The sequence below is a fragment of the Phascolarctos cinereus genome, unplaced genomic scaffold (genome assembly GCF_003287225.1).
Source record: "Phascolarctos cinereus isolate Bilbo 61053 unplaced genomic scaffold, phaCin_HiC Scaffold_4;HRSCAF=312, whole genome shotgun sequence".
In the NCBI taxonomy this organism is placed as follows: Eukaryota; Metazoa; Chordata; class Mammalia; order Diprotodontia; family Phascolarctidae; genus Phascolarctos; species Phascolarctos cinereus.
In genome coordinates, this window is record NW_027555847.1 from 83649505 (window position 1) to 83671010 (window position 21506).

The 21506-nt window shown below is 39.3% G+C and overlaps 1 protein-coding gene across 2 annotated transcripts in view; it reads left to right on the forward strand.

The window, feature by feature from the left end:
• POC1A (POC1 centriolar protein A) overlaps positions 1-21506 on the forward strand; it is a 175202-nt gene that overhangs the window by 68091 nt on the left and 85605 nt on the right. For both annotated transcript variants that reach the window (XM_078152335.1, XM_020971567.2), the window contains exon 9: positions 45-137. In XM_078152335.1, the coding sequence (XP_078008461.1) occupies positions 45-137 (93 nt within the window). The remainder of the gene's footprint in view (positions 1-44; positions 138-21506) is intronic.

Sequence of the window (21506 nt, forward strand, 5' to 3'; positions counted from 1 at the left end):
TGTATGTGCATGTACACATATAATAACATAATTTGTTTCTTCAGGTGATGGTATGGAAGTCTAACCTTGCTACTGATTATGGAGATCCCCTGAAGAACCACAGATCTGGCGGTGCAAGGGGCTATGCCAAGAGTCCGGTAGGTGAATTTGCAGAAGTGGCTTTTGAAATCTTGGACTTTGTCAACGAATTGGGATTAGTGGGGCATAACAGGATTTAGAGAAGTTGGGGATAGGAGAGCATTAGGTTTCCCGTGTATGAAAATCTTTATTACCGAGTCTGAAGAACAAAGAACACTTGGATACTTTTGCTGTTTATTAATGAAATTCTCTGTTACGTAAGATGGGTAGGCCTAGAAAATAATTAATCAATATATGTGCTTGATTTCTGTGGGCAGATATCTGACTTTGCTTTGTGCCCTATTTAACTAGTATGCCAGAGGCAATTTTCCTTGGCACATTATCTCTTTATGGGAGGCTTCAGGAAGTTGTGATTTTTCTGGTGTAGAACCAGGCTGGACCCAACAACTAAGGGAGAGTTACTGAAGCACAAGCAGTTGTGGAACTTAGAAGGTTACCTTGATTTCAGAACATTTTACTTTTGAAAACTACCAGAAGGAAGTCTATCTATTACCAGACCACTTCCACTAAGTTTAAGAAGATGTCTTTAAGAAATGCATGATGTTCAAATTTTAATTGTACAGTCAACATGTGACTCATTCATTAAAGCCCTGGTATTTATGTCTGAAGCTAAGAATTGATATGTGGAATTTGTTACCCAGAGTGTTTTCTAAGTACTTTACATGCATTGCCTACAGCCTATTTAAAATCTGCCATACTTTTGAGCCTTAGCCAACTGTGCATTCAACACATGAGGAAATTGACTCACTCACCAGGAAGTGATATTTCCAAGGTCACATAGCAAATCTTGGCAAAAATCTAGAAAAGAATATGGAATTTTTCTGACTTCCCTGTTTGTTGTATGACTGACTGATCTGTTTCTCAGCCATCTCTCTCCCTCTAATCCTGTTTCACTCAGTTTATGACTTCTACCCAAACTACATAAAGCTGGGATTGGATGATATTTCCCAGGTGGGCCTGTCTGGTCAGCCAGCTGCATGAACTACTCTCTCTTCTTCCTCTCTAGGGACCATTCCCCCTCCCTTCTTCGTTTTTAGTTTGCTGTGGAGGTGACTGGGGATGTGTGTGGCTGTTTCATGATAGTTCATCTTGTGCTTAGTAATATATTTTCCAACCATGGCCTGAAGGGGTTATTCATGACCTGACACAGATTTCTGCCAATCATCGCCCTGATCTTCCGGCTTTCACTTACTGCAGAATCCTATTGTTGAGTCATCTAATCTGATCTCCCACCTTTTGCAGGTATCTCTTCTACAACATCTCTAACACACTGTGCTTGAATACCTCCACTTAGCAGGGGGTTGCTATTTAATAAAGCAACCCATTCCATATGTTATTGTTGTTCAGTGATTGAATTGTGCCTGACTCTTTTTGACCCCATTTTCTTGGCAGAGATGCTGGAGTGGTTTGCCATTTCTTTCTCTAGTGTATGCCCATTGTATAGATGAGGAACTGAGGCAAATAGAGGTTAAGTGATTTGCCCAGGGACACCTGTCTAGTAAGTGTTTTAGCCTCGATTTGAATTCAGATTTTTCTGACTCTGGGCCTGGTACTCTATCCACTGCACCACCTAGCTGCTCCTATTCCATATATTTTTGTTGTTGTTGTTTGTTTATTTTCAGTAATTTCTGACTCTTTGTGACCCCATTTAAGAGTTTTCTTAGCAGAGGTACTGGAGTAGTTTACCATTTCCTTCACCAGTTCATTTTATAGATGAAGAAACTGAGGCTAACAGGGTTAAAGTGACTTGCCCAGGGTCACACAGCTTGTAAGTGTCTGAGACTGGATTTGAACTCAGGGAGATGAGTCTTCCCAACTGCACCTCCAGCCGCTATGCCACCTAGTTGACCTCAGCTCTGAATGTTAGGAAATTCTTAATTGAGCTTAAACTTCCCCTTATAATTTCTGTTCATTTGGTCCTAATTCTGTCTTCTTGGGCTACACAGAATAAATTAAATCCTAGGTGATTTAATTTTTCTAGGTGACAACCATTTAAACATGCAAAAAATGCTAGTAATATTAATAATAAAGCATTTTCCATATTATCTCATTTGATCTCCACAACAACCCTGAGAAGGGAGATGCTATTATTCTCGCCATTTGAAGAATGCTCATAGGTGCCTGTTATTCTGATTATTATCATCAGCAATTATGATTATCATTCATATTTTATGCTTTGTTTTACAAAATGTTTTCCCTCACAACTGTAAGACAAGTAGCACCCTCATTTTACAGATGAGGAGATTAAGGGCAGAGAGGTTGCATGTGTTCTATTGTCCTTGGTCATGTATTCACTAGCTGTTGGATCTACTGACCTCGGATTTAGCCCCTTTCTATTTCGTTCCTTTCTCTAGGCTGAACGTCCTCAGTTTGTCATTGAACTGAGTGGTTTCTAGACCTTTTGCTATCTTGGTTAACATCCCCTGCTTGTGTTCCAGTTTGTTGTTAACCTTCTTAAAAATGTGGCATGCAGTGGTGATCAGCATTTCAGGTGTGAATTGACCAGTGCACAGTGGGACTCCTAGCTCCCTTGATCGAGATATTATACTTCTGATAATGGAGCCTGAGTTTGCATTGTTTTTTTTTCCAATAACCATGTCATACTTATGAGTTTGAGATCAATTAAAACCCAATGTCTTTTCCAGGTATAGAATGGAGTACGCTTACTCATTCATCCAGCAAGCATCTATTCATCACTTTACAGGCAGCATGGTTTACTGTGCACAGTACTAGACTTGGAGTCTGTAAGATCTGAGCTCCAACTCTGTCCCAGACAACAGCCCTGTGTGACCATGGGCAAGTGTCTCTTAACATCTCTGAGTAAAATGAAGGAGTTAGACCCTCCCCTCCAGTTCAGAATTGCAAGTCCTCCCTGGTACAGGCTCTGTGCTAGGAACTCCAAAGAGAAGGCAAAAGGAAGAGTTCCTAACTTCAAGGCATTTATGTTCTATGGGGAGGGTACAGCTCACGTGCAGGAGAATGACTGCCAGTGATAACCATCATTGTATTGGCAGGTCTGGGGAACGCTGACAGCTATAAAGGGGTCAGAGAAAGGCCTTGTACTAGAAGTGGCTGAGTTTTGAAGAGAGCTTGGGATTAAGTTGGAGATCCTTAGTTTAACCATCTGTTTGGACAAGCACTTATGGAGAATCTGGCATGTGTCAGGCACTGCGCTAAGTGCTGGGGACACAGACAGAAGAGCAACAGTCCCTTCCCTCAAGGAGCTTACATTCTAATAGGGAAGACAGGATATAAATGTGCATGTACAAAATAAATGTGAGGTAATTTGGGGAAAGATACTAATAGCCAGGAGATCAGGAAAGGCTTGATGAAGGAGGTGGTGTGTGAGCCAGGCTGTGCAATTTGGAGTATACCCAGTCACTGTGGTTCGATGACTCTCCAGCACTGTTCAGTAGCATATGAATAGGATTGGAGGAGGTGGATAGTGGGAGTAAGCCACAGTTGGGGTTTGGAAAGGCATGAGTGGTGGTAGGATATGAGGGGGGTGAGGGGCACAACGTATGAGTAGAGGACAGTGCAGTGTTGGACTGGTTAACTGTAGGGTCAAGATTGAGAAGGACAGAAAAATGAAGTTAGAATAGGGATAGGAGATTACTTGGAGATTACTTGGAGATTACTGAGGGATTGAGGAGACCAGAGAGTCACATTATGGACAGACAGATTTGGGAGGAATGAATTACTGGGAGATATATAGAAAGTTAAAGTCATCTAAGGGGATTTTGGAATTAATCATGTATTTAGAACACTTGTGGGTAATGGTGATGAGATCAAGAGTGTGAATATCCTTGTGAAATAAAAGAGTGCCAAGTGATTTGAAGAGGCTAAGGAACTGGGAAGCTACTATGTTTAAGGAAACATCAAAATGTTGAAGTCCCCTAGTGAATTTATTCATCTGTAACCAGGATATGTGTGTGTGTGTATGTGTATGTAAAATCTTACACACATACACAAACACATTGTAATTTCAGGAGAAGAGAGAGAGGGCTAAGAACTGCTGGTATCCAGAAAGGTTTTTGATGGAGCTGGCCGATGTGCTGAGCTTGGAGGGAAGCTAAGAATTCTCAGAAGCAGAGCTGAGAAGGGGGGAATGCACTGCAGGCAGAGGGTACAGTCTGTGCAAAGGTACAGAAGTGGGAGATGGGGTGCTGAGTTTGGGGAACAGCAGGTAAGACAGTTTGACTGAAATGTAGGGTGCAAGAAGGGGAGTGAGTGATTTGCAATAAGCTTTGAAAAGTTAGGCTGGAGGAACAGCTAAGTGGCGTGGTGGAGAGAGCACCAGCCCTGAAGTCAGGAGGACCTGAGTTCAAATTTGACCTCAGACCAAACACTTGATATTTACTATCTGTGTGACCCTGGGCAAGTCACTTAACCCCAATTGCCTTAAAAAAAAAAAAAGAAAAAAGAAAAGAAAAATTAGGCTGGAGCCAGATCATGAGCACTTTAATTGCCATATTGATGAGTTTGTATTTTAGCCTAAATACATTAGGGAGCTACTGAAGATTCTTGAGTAAGGAAAACAGATGGAGAGGGGAGACAGGAAACTGGATCCAGTTAGGAGGGTGTTCCAGTAGTTAAGGCAAGAGGTGATGAAGAGCTGCATGAGGATGCCCTCAGTGTGAATGGAGAAAAGAGGATGAATGCAAGGCATGTGGAGGTATGACTGGCAAGACTTGGGAGCTGATCTTACATAATGAGGGGAGGGAGACTGAAGAATTGAGCAGGACTCTAAGGTTGGGAAGCCAATTGACTGGAAAGGCAGTGTTGACTTTATTGGGTATAGGGAAGTTTGGAGGAGAGATGGATTTGGCAGCTGGGGGAAGATATTAAAAGTTTGTTTTATGAAAGCAGATGAAATTACTCATAAACTTGTGTTCATGTATATTTCAATGTGGTATGGCTGTTTTGCATGTATATTCAATAATTGTGAACATACCTAAATTTAAAAAAATCACTTCTGACTTATCAGACTTGTGTCATGTGTGATTTTCTCTGCTAACCTTTCCCTAACAAAGGGCTTCAACTGTAGCCCTCAAAGGAGGTTTCTAGGAAAACAGGAATTTTTGATACCTAATTTCCCTATGTATCCATATGATATCATTTGAGAGTCCTCAAACTGGTACTTGCTGGGCCTCTTCCTCCTCCTTCTCCTCCTCTTCTTCACTGTCTTCACTTCTCATCACCGTCTTAAGCCATCAGCCTTTCCCAATCATGCCCTGTTAACTGATTCAGTAATACACTGTTCGCTGCTCTTGATTGGGATTTGTCATTGATTAGAGCTAATTTTATTAACAAGATAAAATGAGGAAAACTTTAAGTTAGAAAATCTTGATTCTAATCTATATCTTGTTACCAACTTAATTAGTTGTGTGACCACTGGTAAATAACCAAACCTTGGACCTCCATTTCCTCCTCTGTAAAATGGAGGTGCTTCTATCTCCATCTCTCTGACAGAGTTTTTATGGTAATGGATGTAAAAAGGCATTGTAAAGTATAAAGTACCATACAGTTGCACACTTGGTGATGATACTATTTCGGCTTCTCATTTCAGCCTGTTGAGATCTCTTAAATCTTGAATCCATTTGTTATATTAGTTATTCTTCTCACATAAGGGCTCATAAAACATCTGTTTAATAACCCAGTTTTAGAATTGTATTGAAGTTTGATGTCAAATTCACTGGCCTAAAGTTTCCAGAATTTGCCTTTTTGAAAATTGGTACGTCTGAGTCTTCTGATATCTCTCTTGTTTGCTATAATTTTTCAGAAATGACTAACAGTAATTCTTAGATCATATCAGCAGGTTCTTTCATTATTCTGGAATGTAACTTGTCTGGGTCTAGAGACTTGATCTCATTTAAAGTGGCTAAGCACTCTCACATGATCTTGCTGTTTCGCACTTCAGTCCTTTACCCATGTTCATGCTCACTTTTTCATCTGGAAGATCGTTCTTCTGAACAGAATGATGAGAACAAAATAAAAAGCTCAGAGAGTTGAATAGTTCTGCTTTTCTTCTTTCAGCTGTTACCATGACACATCTATTATTATATTAAGCAATAGGCCTATTCCTTCCTTATTCATCTTCTTTTCCAAATATAGCATTTAAAAATGCTTTTTATTATCCTTAGAATGTTCTACAAACCTGCTTATTTGGGGCATCTTAGTCTTCCTAAGACTAATCTTAAAGGTCTCTTTCACTGTTTTGTGTTCTGCTGTGCTTAAATTCCTTCCTTCGTAAGCTCCATGAGAACGGTGGTCATGTTTTCATCTTTTTCTCCCTGAAAGCATAGTGCTTTGTACACAATAGATGCTTTATAAATACTTGTAAAATGAGTTATTATTCCTTGAAGAGCCATAAAAAGCTTTTTAGGAACTTCCTATATAGCCATCCACGTTCATTTCTTTTAAAATGTTTGATTGATACCCTTTTAAAATATCACTGTCACTTCCCAGTGATTCTCCTCTCTTTCTCCTCCCCCCATAGGATCCTTCCTTGTAAAGATAATAGCCAGGATTTATATAACGCTTTAAGGTTTGCAAAACGCTCTACAAATATTATCTTCACAACAGCTGGGAGGTAGGTACTGTTATTCTTCATTTTATGGATGAGAAAACTGAGGCCGATAGTGTTGAAGTGATTTGCCCCAAGTCACACATCAGTAAGTGTCTGAAGCTGAATGACTCGGAAGCCCCCCACGCTAGCCATGGTGCCACCCACCTCTTTCTGAAGTCCAATTAAGCATAGACACACTCCACGTTCATGTCTTTTTTCCCCACATCAGTATAAATTTTAATCGTAGTGTTAGAATTTTGTTCTTTAGACCCTCTGATCCTTCCTTGGTTATTTTCTCATTTAATGTCTTAGGCCATGAGATCATAACTCTCTAGTCTTTGAAAATTTAAAAATCTTTTTTTTTTCTCCTCAAATTTAGTGTTTACATCCAATCCCAGTGTTCTCATTGTTAGGAACTTTTAAGATGACATGGCCAGTGCATCCTAAGGTTAATGCAGGGTGTGCTTCTTTATTGCTTCCTGTAAATCCAGAAGAGCAGCTTTCCTCGTTGCTTCCTCTACCTTTTGAGAAATTCAGTGACCAGCCAGAGAAGTCAGTAACATATCAGAAGCTCTGCTTTTAGTAGTGAGAGACCTCAAGCAGATGCTTCTATTGGTGAATTTACTCATTGTGGCCTGTTTCACCTTAGGTCCAATTTTTTGAGCTGTATTGCGTGTATCTCTGTCTACTATCAGTATTCTGCTCCCATGATGTTCCCTTCTGTTTTCCTACTCCTTCAAGATCAATACCACTTCTCCCTCCCGGAGGTTGTCTGATTCCTTTTATCACTACGTGCTCGATGCTGTGCTTCTATCTTTATGTTTGTGATTTCCACCAAAAAGCATACTGAGCTTTTGGATCTCTTTCTTTTGAACATATTCTACCTGTCTATTGCTATATTTCAGTTATGAGTTCCATCCCTTCAGGTGTCCGCAATGTTTACAAGATCTTTTTTTAATACCTGTATTTGAAATGTTAATTTCACTCTAATTATTACCTATATTCTGTTTATTGTTATCTGAGATCATAAGTAATATTTCTGATCTGTTACCTTGTTGTTTGCTCCTGAAAACAACTGGATACTTTGTCTGCTACTTATAATTCACACCAATTGTCTTCTAAGGAATCAGGTTTTATTATTTTGTCCTGATAATATTTTTCTATTCCCCTTAAATTTTCAATTTAAAGACCTGTTGATCATATCAGTGAATCTTCTCTGCTCAGCAGCTTCAGCAACATACTTCTGGTTGGACATCTGAGTCAGTGTGAATAAATGAGTGAAAAAAAATTAGGAAATTTTTCTGAGAATTCCAATAATTAAATCTGAATCTGAGAATTGCCTGGGAAGAGATCACATTATTTTTGTAAACATATGGGAAATGGATCGATATGCAGCTGTTGATTAGCAAATTCGCGCTAAAATTGGGCCTCACTAGGTCCTCCTCACTTGAGAGGGGATGTGCCCCTGGGAAGAGAGAAATTGATGAATTTTATACTGAGCTGAGGGGTGTGTGTGTAAGAAGGATTGGACTGTTCTTCCTGGGTCCTCAGGGTAGACCTAAGAGCAAGGGATGGAAGTTGCAGAGCAGCATTTAGATTTGATACCAGGAGAAATTCCCTAATAATTAGAACTGTCCAAAACGGGAACCTCAAGAGGCAAGATGTCTGTGGTCTTCTCACTAAAGTTCTTCAAACAGAAGACTGGATGTAACTGGGAGTTCTTTTGTTCAAACGTGGGCTGAACTCTAGATGGCCTTGGAGGTCTCAAGGAACTCCAAGACTATCATTTTAGTTCTTGGGCAGGGCCTTATTTTCTCCAGGTCGTGGGGCATCTTCAAATCTCAGCTATGTGGCTGCAGATTCCCTAGTTCCTTTACCTATGTGTCTCCAGTGGCTTTGTTAGTTTGAGTCTTGGTATGTCTGTAGGAACAGATCAAGAATTTTTTAAAAAAGGGCTTAGCAGTGGGGTGGGATCTACCACTTGCCTATCATAGTCATAAAATAAGTGGAAAGAAATGCGGTGTGGATGATTACCACCGAGAGAGGATTAATGAAAGAGGAGTGTGCATTTATCTGGGGAACATTAGCTGTTTGCAAAATCACACTGAATAATTCATTCTGACAGTCATTTTAGACTCAGGCTCATCCTGGTTGACCATCTACATTGATCACAGTGACATTTACAAGAAAATGGACAAATCTCCAAGGCACATTGCCATGTGGAGTTATAGGTGAAATTTCAGTGTAGGTCCTATTAGATTGTGTAGCAATATTCCTCTTTAAGAATTTTTCTTTTAAAGTACCTGTTACACATTTAATCCCCAAATCATCTTTTGGAGGGGATCTGTCTTCATTGGTGGTGTTTCTTTTTCAAGATGGGAAGGGATTAGGATTTTCTTTGCACTAGGTTAATATCACTGGTGGCATATTTGATAACCAGTTTGATTGAATGGCTTCCTGCAGATTCATGTAATTGTTGTAGCAGAATTCAGATGCCCTTTTTTGAAGCTATGCTGAAAACTAAGTTATCTCCACCCATAGTCATTTCCAAACAACATCTGTTTTGTTGGGAAATATAAGAAAGTTCACCTATATTAGGAGCTTAAGATGTTTCCAAATCTGGTGCTTTCATTTGTGGTCCTTTGTAACTAAGGAAAACCCAACTCAAAGCTGAGCTTTAAGGTCACAAGGCAGGCTGTTTTACTAATTGGATGAAATACCTAGAAGGAATATGAATTCTGAAGAGTGTAGTGCTATTACTGACACTATAGGGAAAGAACTTCCTCTTCTTACCTGCTGTAATCTGCTTCAAATGTTTTCCCTTTGAGCCTTGTTTGTTCCCTATTCTTTATTTTTGTCCAGAAGAACGTCTGGAAAAATGGTTTTTGTATGTTTAAGCATTAGGGGCTGGACAGAATGAAGCAGACCTTTGTTGAACTTCCTAGTTTTTGTACTTTCTTTTGACATGTACCTGAATAACTTTTGTCTTTTAATCCATGTTTAGAATGGTTCAAAAGAGCCAATTAAACAAGTCTGATATGCCAGCTCTAAGATTCCCTTACCCCAGAATTTTTATTGTGGGATTGAATGATAAAAGTACCGACTTTGAGGTGTCACTCTATATGATCCAGTTAAGTAACTTCTTTGTTTAAGGTCTAGCCAATTTGGCTCCAGCAGGCTCATTTAAACAAATATAACAGAGGGCCCCGAGATGAAGTCAGGTCCTACAAGTTATATAAAAAGAAATCCCCGTGAATGGGACATAATGATCTCTTCTATCTCAGAAAAATTCCTGTCAACTTTTCACCATACTGCCATGGACCTTGAATGAGCAGTTACATCTCACAGTCTTTGGATGAAAGGCATGTCTTTGAGCATTCTCAGAACAGTACTCAGTTCTTTGGATGGAGCTATTTTCAAATGTGAGTAGAAATTTACAAGTTATTTTTAGACACATTTCATGTTGAAAAGCAAAACCATTTCCTAATCATTCATGATGAGAATAATGGGCTCCGTTTTCCCTCTTTCTTCATTGAATCATGGATAAGATGCAGTTTTCATCACATGTGTCTATGTAACTTTCTCCTATTTTAGAATTGTGTAATAAAAGATATTAACCAATTCAATTGGCTTTTGGCAATATTAACCTATCTATAATCAACAACAGACCTGAAAGAACCATTGTTTATAGATGGGATTTAATGGTTTTCCTCTTGATTAGGAACAATAAATCCTGTGCTGAAAATGAGAAGGGCCTTTTCATAGGAGAGGACCTCATTTATCTTTTAAGGAGAGGCCATGAATTATGTATTGAGAGCATCCAAAAGGTTTTGATGTGAAGATGAAATGTTCATAGTACTTCAAATATGGTACTGATCTAGGAGTGGTATGTGATTTAATTGAACCAGAATTCATGCTGGGCATTAATTGGTATCTTTGACAGCTTCGGCAGGAGAGTCCAGGATTCTTCTGGGTGGTCTTTTAATATGAGTACATGGTCAGGATTCATTTGGAAAAGTAGTATATCCCTGTAACTGTCCATACTGCTTTAGGCCTAGGCCTATATGTGGCACATCAAAGACATAGCAAAGAACAAGGAAATTGGTGTTAGACTATGCTTCTAGGTCTTAAAAAAATTTTTCCAGATCAGCAGACAATAAAGCATCATTAAAAGTACTGGAGATTTAGGGCTTCCACGTACGAATAGCATGCTCTCAGTTTAGCTCATTAATGTTTTTTTGCTTTTTACTTTATCTTTTTTTTTCTTTTTCCATTAATTCCATTGAAAATTAGATTAACTTTGCAGCACAGTATCACAGTACCTTTTGGAACTTCTAATACTTGGTAGTAATTAACAATGAAAGCAGAGGTTATTTAGCATTGATTGCTTCCTTTCAACAGATATGCTTATCCCTCTGCTAAATTTAGCTTTTGACATTCGATGTGCCATTTCAATTACATATATACGTACTCCACTTACCACTTCAGTGGGCTATCAAAGACTTCCCTTCCCTGCTCTGCCCCCTAGAAAGAAGCTACATTGTAATACTGTCCTATAGTCCAAACCCCAGAGAATGAATGGTTCTCTAAAAGTGCCAAGAAATGTTCTCATCCCTTAAAGTTCAAGGCAAGATGTTTTCTACTGCCTTCCACTCTGAGCAAAAGAAATTGAGAAGCCATTTGAGTTGAGTCCAACACACACACCTGGCAAATTAAAAGGGATGTGTTCTTGCTCTGGAGGAAAAGGTAAAAGGGAGATCTGATGCTAGTATGAGTCAATAAATGTTCCTGTGTGCCTACTCTGGGCAAGGTCTTTGGGGTAGATAGAGATGAATGAGACGTTCTCTGCTTTCCTGGAGCTTCTCATAGTCTAGTAGTGGAAAGAAGACTCGAACACAGATAACAATAATACAAAGTAGTATAGAATAACATTTCTCATATGGTGCTTTAGGTTTGCAGAGTACTTTTCTCACAGCAGCCTTGTGAAATATAGTGCAGCTCTTATTATCCTTCTTTTACATATAAGGAAACCAAGGCACAGAGGACATGGCTAGTCATTGTCACAAGGGATAGCTAAGAGTCAAACTTGTGTTTCCTGAATTCCAGTCTCTCTTTCTGCTACATCAGATTTCCTTTCAATAGTACATGAGAAGTACATTTTCCCATAGCACATGAGAAGGTTATGGGGAATTGGGGGAGAAGGTTGTACTTCCAACTATGACTTTCTTTGTGCAATAACTTATTGTTATATCATCTTTTCCTTGGTGGAAATGCAGAAATCTGGTCAACACGGTGTGTGCAGTATGCATTAGTTGCAGTTTAGCTATTCCTGGAATTAAACTCTTTTTCATTATTCCAAAGAGTGGCAACATCTCCCCTGGTCCTGAATGATCATAATGTGAACGCTTTACTTGGCTTCTTCACATTTTTTCCCTCTTATAAGAGTTAAAGACAACAATTTCCTGTATTGGCCTATATTTCCTGCACTAGGGTAGCTAGGTAGGGCTGGGATGAATGTGATTGTTGAGTGGGAGTTTGGTTATTCATGTGTTTTCAAACCTCATTTTTGAAGACTTTAGAGCAAGAATAAATACTAGAATTTGGGTGCTCTTTTTAGAAAAGCTCTCTCCTTTGCCCCCGCTCTTGTCCTTCACTTTTTTTCCCCTAATATTACAAAGATAGCATTTGAACAGAATATCTCAAAGCAATGGGAAACATGCACACATAACACCATATGCCGTTCATTTATTGTGCAGCCTTCCCCCTTTGCTTCAGTGCTTCCCAATCAGTTAAAAGGCACTGCGCATTGTGTAGGAGATGGGCTAGTTTGAAGTTGACTGACTCTTTTGTAGTGGTCAGTTAAAATGGAACCGTGGCCTACCAGTCTCTCTGTGCTAATGTACTTCAGCCTGAGGGAGCTGATGTGTGTGTGCCACTCTCTGGTTGCCTAGGTTCTGTGTTTAGGAGAGGAAGTAAAAGGGAGAGCAAAAGCATATCCCAAAGGGGCAGTTCTTTGGACTTGGGTCATTCATTGTCAGGTGAGGTGGCCTTATACAATGCAGGTATTGTGTGCTTCTGTATTCACAGTACATGTTTCTGTCTTCTTTGGCTTCCGAGACGTCAGATATCCTTTGAGTAGACAGACAAGTGCCATTCATTCTCCCCCTTTTGTTGTTTGCAGCAGGTTGTTAGGACAGCTATGGCTAAACCTCTCAATCCAGAGTCAAAGAAAGGGGATAGTGACACACACCAGTGATTTGGTGCTGAATGGAACTTAATTTTTCTTTCCTTTTTGAAACCACCTTCAGGGCAGACCACTGAAATGGTTTCCCCGAAGTGAACAGATGCTTTTTACTCCTCTCACTTTCTCATACTTGATGCATCTCCTGTTATAGGCCTGGTTTGTTCTCTCTCTGGATGTAGTTCAACATATTCAAATTTGCCAAACATTTATTAAGCATCTGCTGTGTGCAATGCACTGTGTTTGGAATTACAAAGAAAAAACAAAGCGGTTCTTAAGGAATTACATTCTTCTGTGAGGGTTGAGGAGGGGTGGTGAAAACACTAACAATTAGGTGGCATTAAGAAAGGCTTCCCATGTGATGTGGCACCTGAGCCGAATATTGAAGGAAGATGAAGATTCTGGTGAGGAGGAATATGGGAAATGGTCTTTCTGAATCAATGGAGATGGGAAATGGGGTGTTGAGTTTGAGGAATAGTTAATTATTTGGCTGGAGCATAGCTTGTGAATGGCAGACCTCCCTTCTTGTGGTAGTGAGGATTTCTTTCAGTTATGGGTTGAACTAGATGGCCCTTGAGTCCCTTGAGCTCTTAGGTTCTGTGATTTCTATGGGTATTATGAAATAAGGTTTGAAAGGAAGGTTGAAGTTCCTACCAATTTAGTGAAGGGCCTTCAAGGCCAAGATGAGAGATCTGCATTTTATACAAGAGACAGTGGGAACTACTGGAGGTTTTTGTAGGGTAGTAACATGGACCTTTGCTTTAGAAAGAGCTTTCTTTTGAGGTTGTGTGTATAGATTCCCCAGTAGAATCTTCACAAATGTGGAAGACAGAGAACTTCACTTTTTGTGTTATTCTAGGTATTTGAAGATTTGGAGTGAGAACCAGGAATGAGCATCCAAGAGAATTGGTATGCCTTGTATTCCCTGACTTTAGCAGCATTAAAAACAGTAAAAGAATGTGCTTTCAGGTAGTGCCTGGTACCATTTTGTGGGTGAAAGTTGAAGCTTACTAAAAGGTAAGTGGAAATATCTGAATTGAGGGAGCTGCTTCCAAAATCTTGGCTTGTAACAACCACTGTACATTGTGATATAGTGGAAGTACTGGGCTAAGAAGTGACCTGGGTTTCTAGTGCCAGATCTGACATGAATTGACTGTGACTTTGGACAAGTTCCTTCCTCTCTCTGGGTCTTGCTTTCCTCTCTCTATGAAATTAATGGGTTGGACTGGTTCCCTAAGGGCTTAACCAGCTCTGAGATACTGCAAATACCACCTTTGGGTCAATCTGCTTTGCTTCCTGAATGACACTGATTACCAGCATGTGGGTCATGTCTGTTGCCAAACACATTTTCTATACTTAACATATTTCTAAAGAAAGAGTTTGTTTTTACACATGTTGTCCTTCATCTTGTCAGAAATACAAATGTGAATAGTTAGATGTGTTTTTTTTTCCTTCTGGTCATAATGTTCATTAATGTGTTGGGCCTTTTGGAAAATATAATAGAGCAAGTCACAACCAAGCAGTGTTAGAGTGCAGGGGAGAAAAGATGGTCTTGCCTTATTTTGGGAATATCATTTGAAGCTAATCGGGAGCTCACCCCTTGCTAATGCCTGATACTGTGACTTTAGTTAGCCTTTAGAGTAGAGGAGGACAATGAAAGCACCAGTGATTTTAATCGTAGTGTGATTTGAAAGCTTAGGCTTTGCTTGGGACTGTCCCAGATCAGAGGTGCCCTTGATGCTCTAGCAGTTAAACAGGTGTGTATATAGGAATGATTGCACCCTCCCTGCAGCACTTGTTGCTGATGGACAGGCCTGTCATCATGCCCCTGCCTTCTGAATCTGGGACCATCTGGGTTGTACAGCAAAGGTGTTCAGCTCATGCCTGGATGCTTCCCAAAATGGATTGAAATATGATTGAGAAATGTGTAACCAAAAAAAAATACAATATACCATGGATGATGTTAAAGTTTCTGTTTGAATTTGACTGTTGTCGCTGTTGTCCAGTAACTCTTCTGTGGTGTACTTCTTTGCTACCTGCCTTCTGGTTTCCTCAGACTCCTTTCCTGTTCAGCAGCACTGACCCAGGTTTTCCGACTCTGATTTGCTTTTTCCTTTGCCCCTCTATATGGATTCTCAGTTAGTATTCTAGATTTTGTGTTCGGGATCTTGCCAATCCAAAGCACCTCTTTTTATTTCCAGCAGAGAGGTGGAGGCAGATTCCCCGAGTAATGATCACTCTTCATATATGTACACTGCTTTACAGTTTTAAAAGCTCCCCACCCATTCTCACATTTGATCCTTGTCACAGTCCTGTGAGCTAGATAAGCAAGAAATTAATCTGCCTGTTTTACAAATGAGACTCAGAAGAAGGAGGACTTGTTATCGCATTGTAAGTATATAGCAAAGGCAGAGCTCAGACTCCCAGTCTACTCTTTTTTCTACTGCACCTTGAATTTAGTGATTGATTGATTGATTGATGCAGACAAGAATGGTACTAAATGAGGATTGCAAGCCATACAAATGGAGGGAGTGCATTCACGGAAGGGATAACAGGTATATTGGAGGAGTGAAATAATAACTCTCAATTCTGTAAAGTTATATGGTTTACAAAATGCTTTTCTTCACTAATCCTGTAAGACCAATAGTACAAGGAACATCCACATCTATTTTATAGATGAGGAACTGAGGCTCGGAGAATTTAAATAATTGGCCTCTGCTCACATAGCTGGTGTCAGAGCCTTCCATAGAAATGGAATCAGTTGACAAAATCTCATTTTTTGATTGTCTGGGTTAAGTTGTACTTGGTTATGGTGAGCTGTTTTTGAATAGCTTTGGTCTTGGCTGAGTATAAGGGTCCAGAAATAAGATATAATATCCTTTAACTATGACACACCAGTGATTCATTTCAGCCTAATAACTCTTCCTATGTCCCCTTGATCAGTTAGTCAAACTACTATTTTTTTTAAAAGAATTGAATTTGACACTTACAAATACATACAAATGAGCATTTCCATATACAAAGTAGAGCACAAAGAGAAGATTGTATATATATATATGAAATCTTGAATCTCTGTTCCATACTGCTTGCTTTAAAAAAAAAAAAAGTAATCGATTCAGTCCATTGTTTTCAAAACTCTTCTGCTTGTGTGTGCTACCTTCTGAATTACCTCCCTTCTCGTCCTCCTCTTCCTCACTCACTTCTTCCAATTAAAAATGGGGGTCAGGGTGGAGAAAGGGCAGCTATGTGGCACAGTGGATAGTGCTCTGGTCTTGGAGTCAGGAGGACCTGAGTTCAAATCCAGCCTCAGACACTTGACACTTACTAGCTATGTGACCCTGGGCAGGTCACTTAACCCTGATTGCCTCACCAAAAAGCAAAAAAATAAAAAATAAATGAGGGGAGGGAGAGGATTTTAGCAAATAATCATAGTCAAGCAAAACATTCAAATAGTGTTGATGTCCAAAAATATATGTCACTTTGAGTCCATCACCTCTCAGGAGATGCCTAACATGTTCATTATAGATCCTCTGGAGATGTGGTTAGTTATCTCTTTGATCAGAATTCTTAAGTCTTTCAAAATTGTTTTTCTTTGTGCAATGTTGTTCTCATATAAATTGTTCTCTTGGTTCTGTTGACTTCACTCTGCATCAGTTTTTACTTCCCAGGATTTTCTGAAATCATCTCTTGCATAATTTCTTATGACACAGTAATATTGCGTTACAGTGTACCACAATTTATTCAGCTATCCCCTAAACTTGTTTCTTTGTTTCCTTTCTCCCCCTTTTTAATGATCCCTTTGGAAACAGAAATTTTCTTTTTCTTGTGTGGTTACTCCCTTTGCAGTATCATTCTTCTTCTTAACCCTCCCTTTCCTTATCCCTACCTGTTTCCCTGTTGAGTTTAATGTATTTCTATATCAAACTGTATGTGTTCAAGCCTCATTTGTCCTGTTTGTATGTGACTAAGGTTCATCATATGTCTCTTTTGTCTATCCTTCGTGTTTTTGTCCACTCTTCTCATATACCCCAATTATAAGAAATTATATTCCACTCCTTTTTTCCTTCTTTTTACATTAGTGTATTATTCCTTTTACCATCTTTCTTTTCTATTCCCTCTTAAAACCCTCAGAACAGAAACAATTCATCCCTTAGGTCCTCTGTTTTTCTTATTTAACTCCCTCAATATCTTTTGAAAACATTAAGATTCTTAAGAGGCACTTTTTTCCTTCTCATCCTGTTAGAATGTTAGCACTACATCATCATAAAATTATAAGTGCTTCAGAAAATTTATCTTTTTGGGTTTCTGGCAAGCTACTATATTTTGGTGCCAATAGGCCTTCAGTTCTTGAGCAGTAGCAAACCTGGTAGAGATGACTGGGGGCTAGACAGTGAACTAGGGGAAAATGGGTTGTGATAGAATCTAAATCTGTGTGTTCAATCTCAGAATTGTTCATTGGATGTGTTGGTGCTGTGTGAGTGAGACTGTATAGTTTTGTTCTTTTCATTTCAGCGAAAGGAAAGAATCTTTAGTTTTTGGATTTATAAAGATTAGAGGATAAGTTTACCCCTTGTCCTCTAAGGGTGATAGATTCTGATTGAGTCTGTGTTTTCATTGGTTACCATTGAAAAGCTATCAGAATGGTTCATGTTCCCATGGGGATTATCTTGAAATTAATTTCTTTAAAGGTCTTTGCTTTTTAAATTTTGCTTTTCTTTGAATGTTGCTCCAGGGTTACTAAAGAATGCTTTCCATGGTTCTCAGGAAACCTCTTCTGTGGCCATGAAGAATGGTAGTCTGAATTTTCCATGGGTTAAGAAAATGAAGGACATTAGCTTCCTACTTTGAACGCCTTGAAGATGCTATTAGCAGAAGCACATAGAGACTGAGCTTCTCCATTTCCTTGGGCTTCCGTCACAGCAGGCACTTTGGAACAGCGAAAATGTGCATTAATTATCTTAGAAAGACAAGAGTTGTCCTAAACCCAGAAATCCAGTCCTGACTTTTGGAAATTGAATACCTACACATTTCCATTCCTTGGCAGTAGCTTTGTAGACAGATCTGGAAGAAACTGTGTAGCTTAAGGCAAAAGGCATCCTGAGAATCAGGGTGACTGAGCATCCTGCATGAGACTGATACTTACCTTGAAGATAAGGAGACCTTCCACTGGATGTCACTGTTTCCTTTGTATACAGAGCTGAGCTAGCACTTACCTACATAGGGAATGTTGTGCTGCACAATGGTCATATTGCTCTGTGTGCTGCTGGTGAGATGATGTAACTAACCATTATTTGCCACAGCTGGGGAAGATTTCAATATCTAGGAAAAGAGAAGTTTCTATGACAAAACTGAGAGGTTACTCTTAGAGATTTAGTGAATGATATGGAGTAGTGTTGATGCCTTGAGCCTCCAATAATAATAGCAAGTATGGCAGTTCCAGTGGCCTGAAGTGTGTGTGTGTGTGTGTGTGTGTGTGTGTGTGTGTGTGTGTGTGTGTGTGTGTGTATTGGGGGGTGTTTCAGTTGACTTCTTAAAGGTGACTGTAACTGTCCCTAGTTGTTGTTTGTAAGGAAACTGCTTCTGCCCTGCATTGTAAGAAATAATGAATTTAAAAGACTTGGAGAAAAATCATAGGGTTGTCAGTGGTTACTAATGCATGTCTCTCTGTGTCTCTCTCTCAGTCTCTGTCTCTCTGTCTCTCTCTTAAAATGGCCATCTCTTGTTCTTGAGGTTTCATTTCAAGTCCAATAGTTACAATGTACAGCCATCAAGTGGATACTATAAATAAATCACTTGTGTTCCTCTTTGTCACTAGGAACTCTTATCATATTCCAAAAGATGTTGATTCTGCCTACTATCTTAGTAATCCACTGCTTCTCACAATATTTCTAAATTCTGTTAAGCAGGTGTTATAGTAGGCAAATTACTGGCCAATACCCTTAGTATAATGATACTGGATAAATAAATTATTCATCTAAAAAACTAATGCTAGAGCTCAGAAGCATTCCTCTCACTCCCCTTCCCCCAACACACACATTCCTTTTTTATTTCCATATTGTAAAGAGTATGGTTTTTTTTTTTGTTTTGATGTGTTCTCTGTTTTGTTTACTCTGTTATGATCTTCTTGAAGTTAGCCACTGGGTTTGGTTTACATGTCCAAAGAGCCTAGGGTAGTGTTATGTGCGTAATGGACATACCATAGGACTTTTTTTTTATGACAATGAATCTCGAGATAAGCTATTTGAGAATTAATCAGATAGTCTAGCTTCTCGTTTATCATAATTTCTATAAAATCTTCTCAGTTTGTATGTATTTCCTAAAGATCCAGCAATGCTATTTTTATATTTAATCCCAAGATGATCTCAAAACAGTTATTCTCAACTTTCCTTTTGTGTGCATATTTATCATGAGGGTGCATCAGCAGACTGGTAGAAACCCAAGAACATTTGAAAAATGAGTTCATTACTTTCCAGGATCCCTCAGACAGCCATATAACTGTATTTTGGCTGTGTCCCATGCTCAGAAGAAAATCTTGAACACTAATGCTGTATTCTTTGACTTGCTTCTCTATACACAGTCCATTTTGTTAGGGTGATTAGCAGTCTGCTTTGCTGTCTGTGGGATGTGGTGGGTGCTGGTAGGTGCACGGGCTTACCTAGGAACTAGTGCCTCTCTAGTCTAGAGGTATAGGAAGTAACCATTGGACACCCAGGTATAGTTTATTGCAAGGTTACATAGGATTGGGACAGAGCCCTAGTAGAGGCCTCTGCCCCTTATTTCCTGTGTGACCCTGGGCAAGTTTCTTCACTTCTGCCTGCTCTCACCTGTAAAAGAAGCAGGAGGCAGTTGGACTAGATAACCCCTGAGATGTGCCTTCTGTCTGTAGCACTGTCATCCTTATTCCTGTTCTCTCTCAACTGTCACTGAAACTCTTAGAACCTTCCCTTACTCCCTAAACTCCCTTGTATTTATTCTGTGTATCTTTGTGTACGTACATAATTGCTTGTTGATTGTTGGTTGACTATGCCATAGGATGGTGCTCAATTTTAATGTTCTTCTTTATAACAATTTAGAGCTTAGTGACTGTTGTCATCCCCTCCTTTTAACTGAAGCTTCTGTACCCCAAGGGAAGGGCTGAAACTTGTTCTGTGTAGAAACTGTCTAGAAATGGAGTAAGATCTTTACCAAAGGTTGTTTTTTTGTTTTGTTTGTTTTTAGGTAAAAGAAATTGGGTTGTGTTCTTTTGGTACCCCTAGAAAGCTTTCCATGACTCTCATTGTCAGTTTAAAATTGTTTCTGGGCTATTTCTAGGTTGTTACTGTATCACCTTTTTATCTTTTCCACTGTGGTCCTAATTACTTATTTCATTGTACACTTGCAAACTACTTTCATACCGTTTTAATTCCCTTTTCCTGCTGCTTGTGATAATTTTGGGCTGAGGTCTCTTTCAGGTGTAATCTTTATCTTTTAATCTGCCAAAATGATGCCATAGGTCATTCGAAACTCACCTCTTGCAGGGAAAATACTCTTTGACTGAAAAATGGAATGGTCTACCCGTCCTATGCCAAATCCGCACTCTGGGGAGTGAGGATTACCTACTATGGTCCTAAACCCTTGTTTATTGGTCTCTAAGGCTGACTACTGGGGTAGCCTAATTGTTAATAATATCCTTCTGACTAAAGGTCTTGGTTTTAAACTCTGAAAAAATATTAATGAGAAAAACAGGGTCAAGATAGCCAAGACCTCTTAAAAGTGTGAATAGTACCTGGCACAGCAATTTATTGTTTTGTGTTTTTTAAATTTTCCAGTGATTATAGCTTCTTAGATTTAGAGCTGTAAGGGACCTCACTGGTCACTCTTTTTATAGATAAGTAATTAGAAAATGAGGAAGTTAGACTAGATGACCTCTAAGGCTTTTTTACAGTTCTAAATTTATGAGCCTATGATCAACAGAAAAATAATTCCTTAAAAATGGATAAATTGCTGCTGCTAGACCAGATCCCTTCTTGTTCCTTCATTTTTCTCTTCAGATCAGACATTAGTTGCATTAATAGTTCTGCCACCAAATACACCCTTCAGGGGAGTGGTTTCAGAAAAAGGCTAATGAAATAGCAAGGTTTCCCTTTCCAAGTTTAGTGTGTAATAACTGCATTGTGGGCTCAGAGACTTGATGTGGACTGAGGCTGACTAGGTATTTTAAGTTGAATGCCATTATTGACTCACCACTACACTGACTGTTTCTTCTTTGGAACCTGGTGGAGAAGAATAAAATGCTCAAAGACACTTTCCACATTCATATACTGTAGATAAAAACCAAGTTCCAGGAACCAGTATTCACACAGAAACTCATGCATGTATCTGCTGCATTAGGAGAAAGCTCTTGGTGTTATTGAAAAATCAGGTGATTTAAAAAAACCAGGCTCCCTCATAGGTTTAGTAAGTACTCTGTTTAGAATCAGAAGTTTCCTCTACTTCTTTTACTCCAAACCAGGATCCTAAATCATAGGGCTAGCTTGAGTCCCAAAACCCTGTTAGTGACTCTATTAAGCAAACATATCT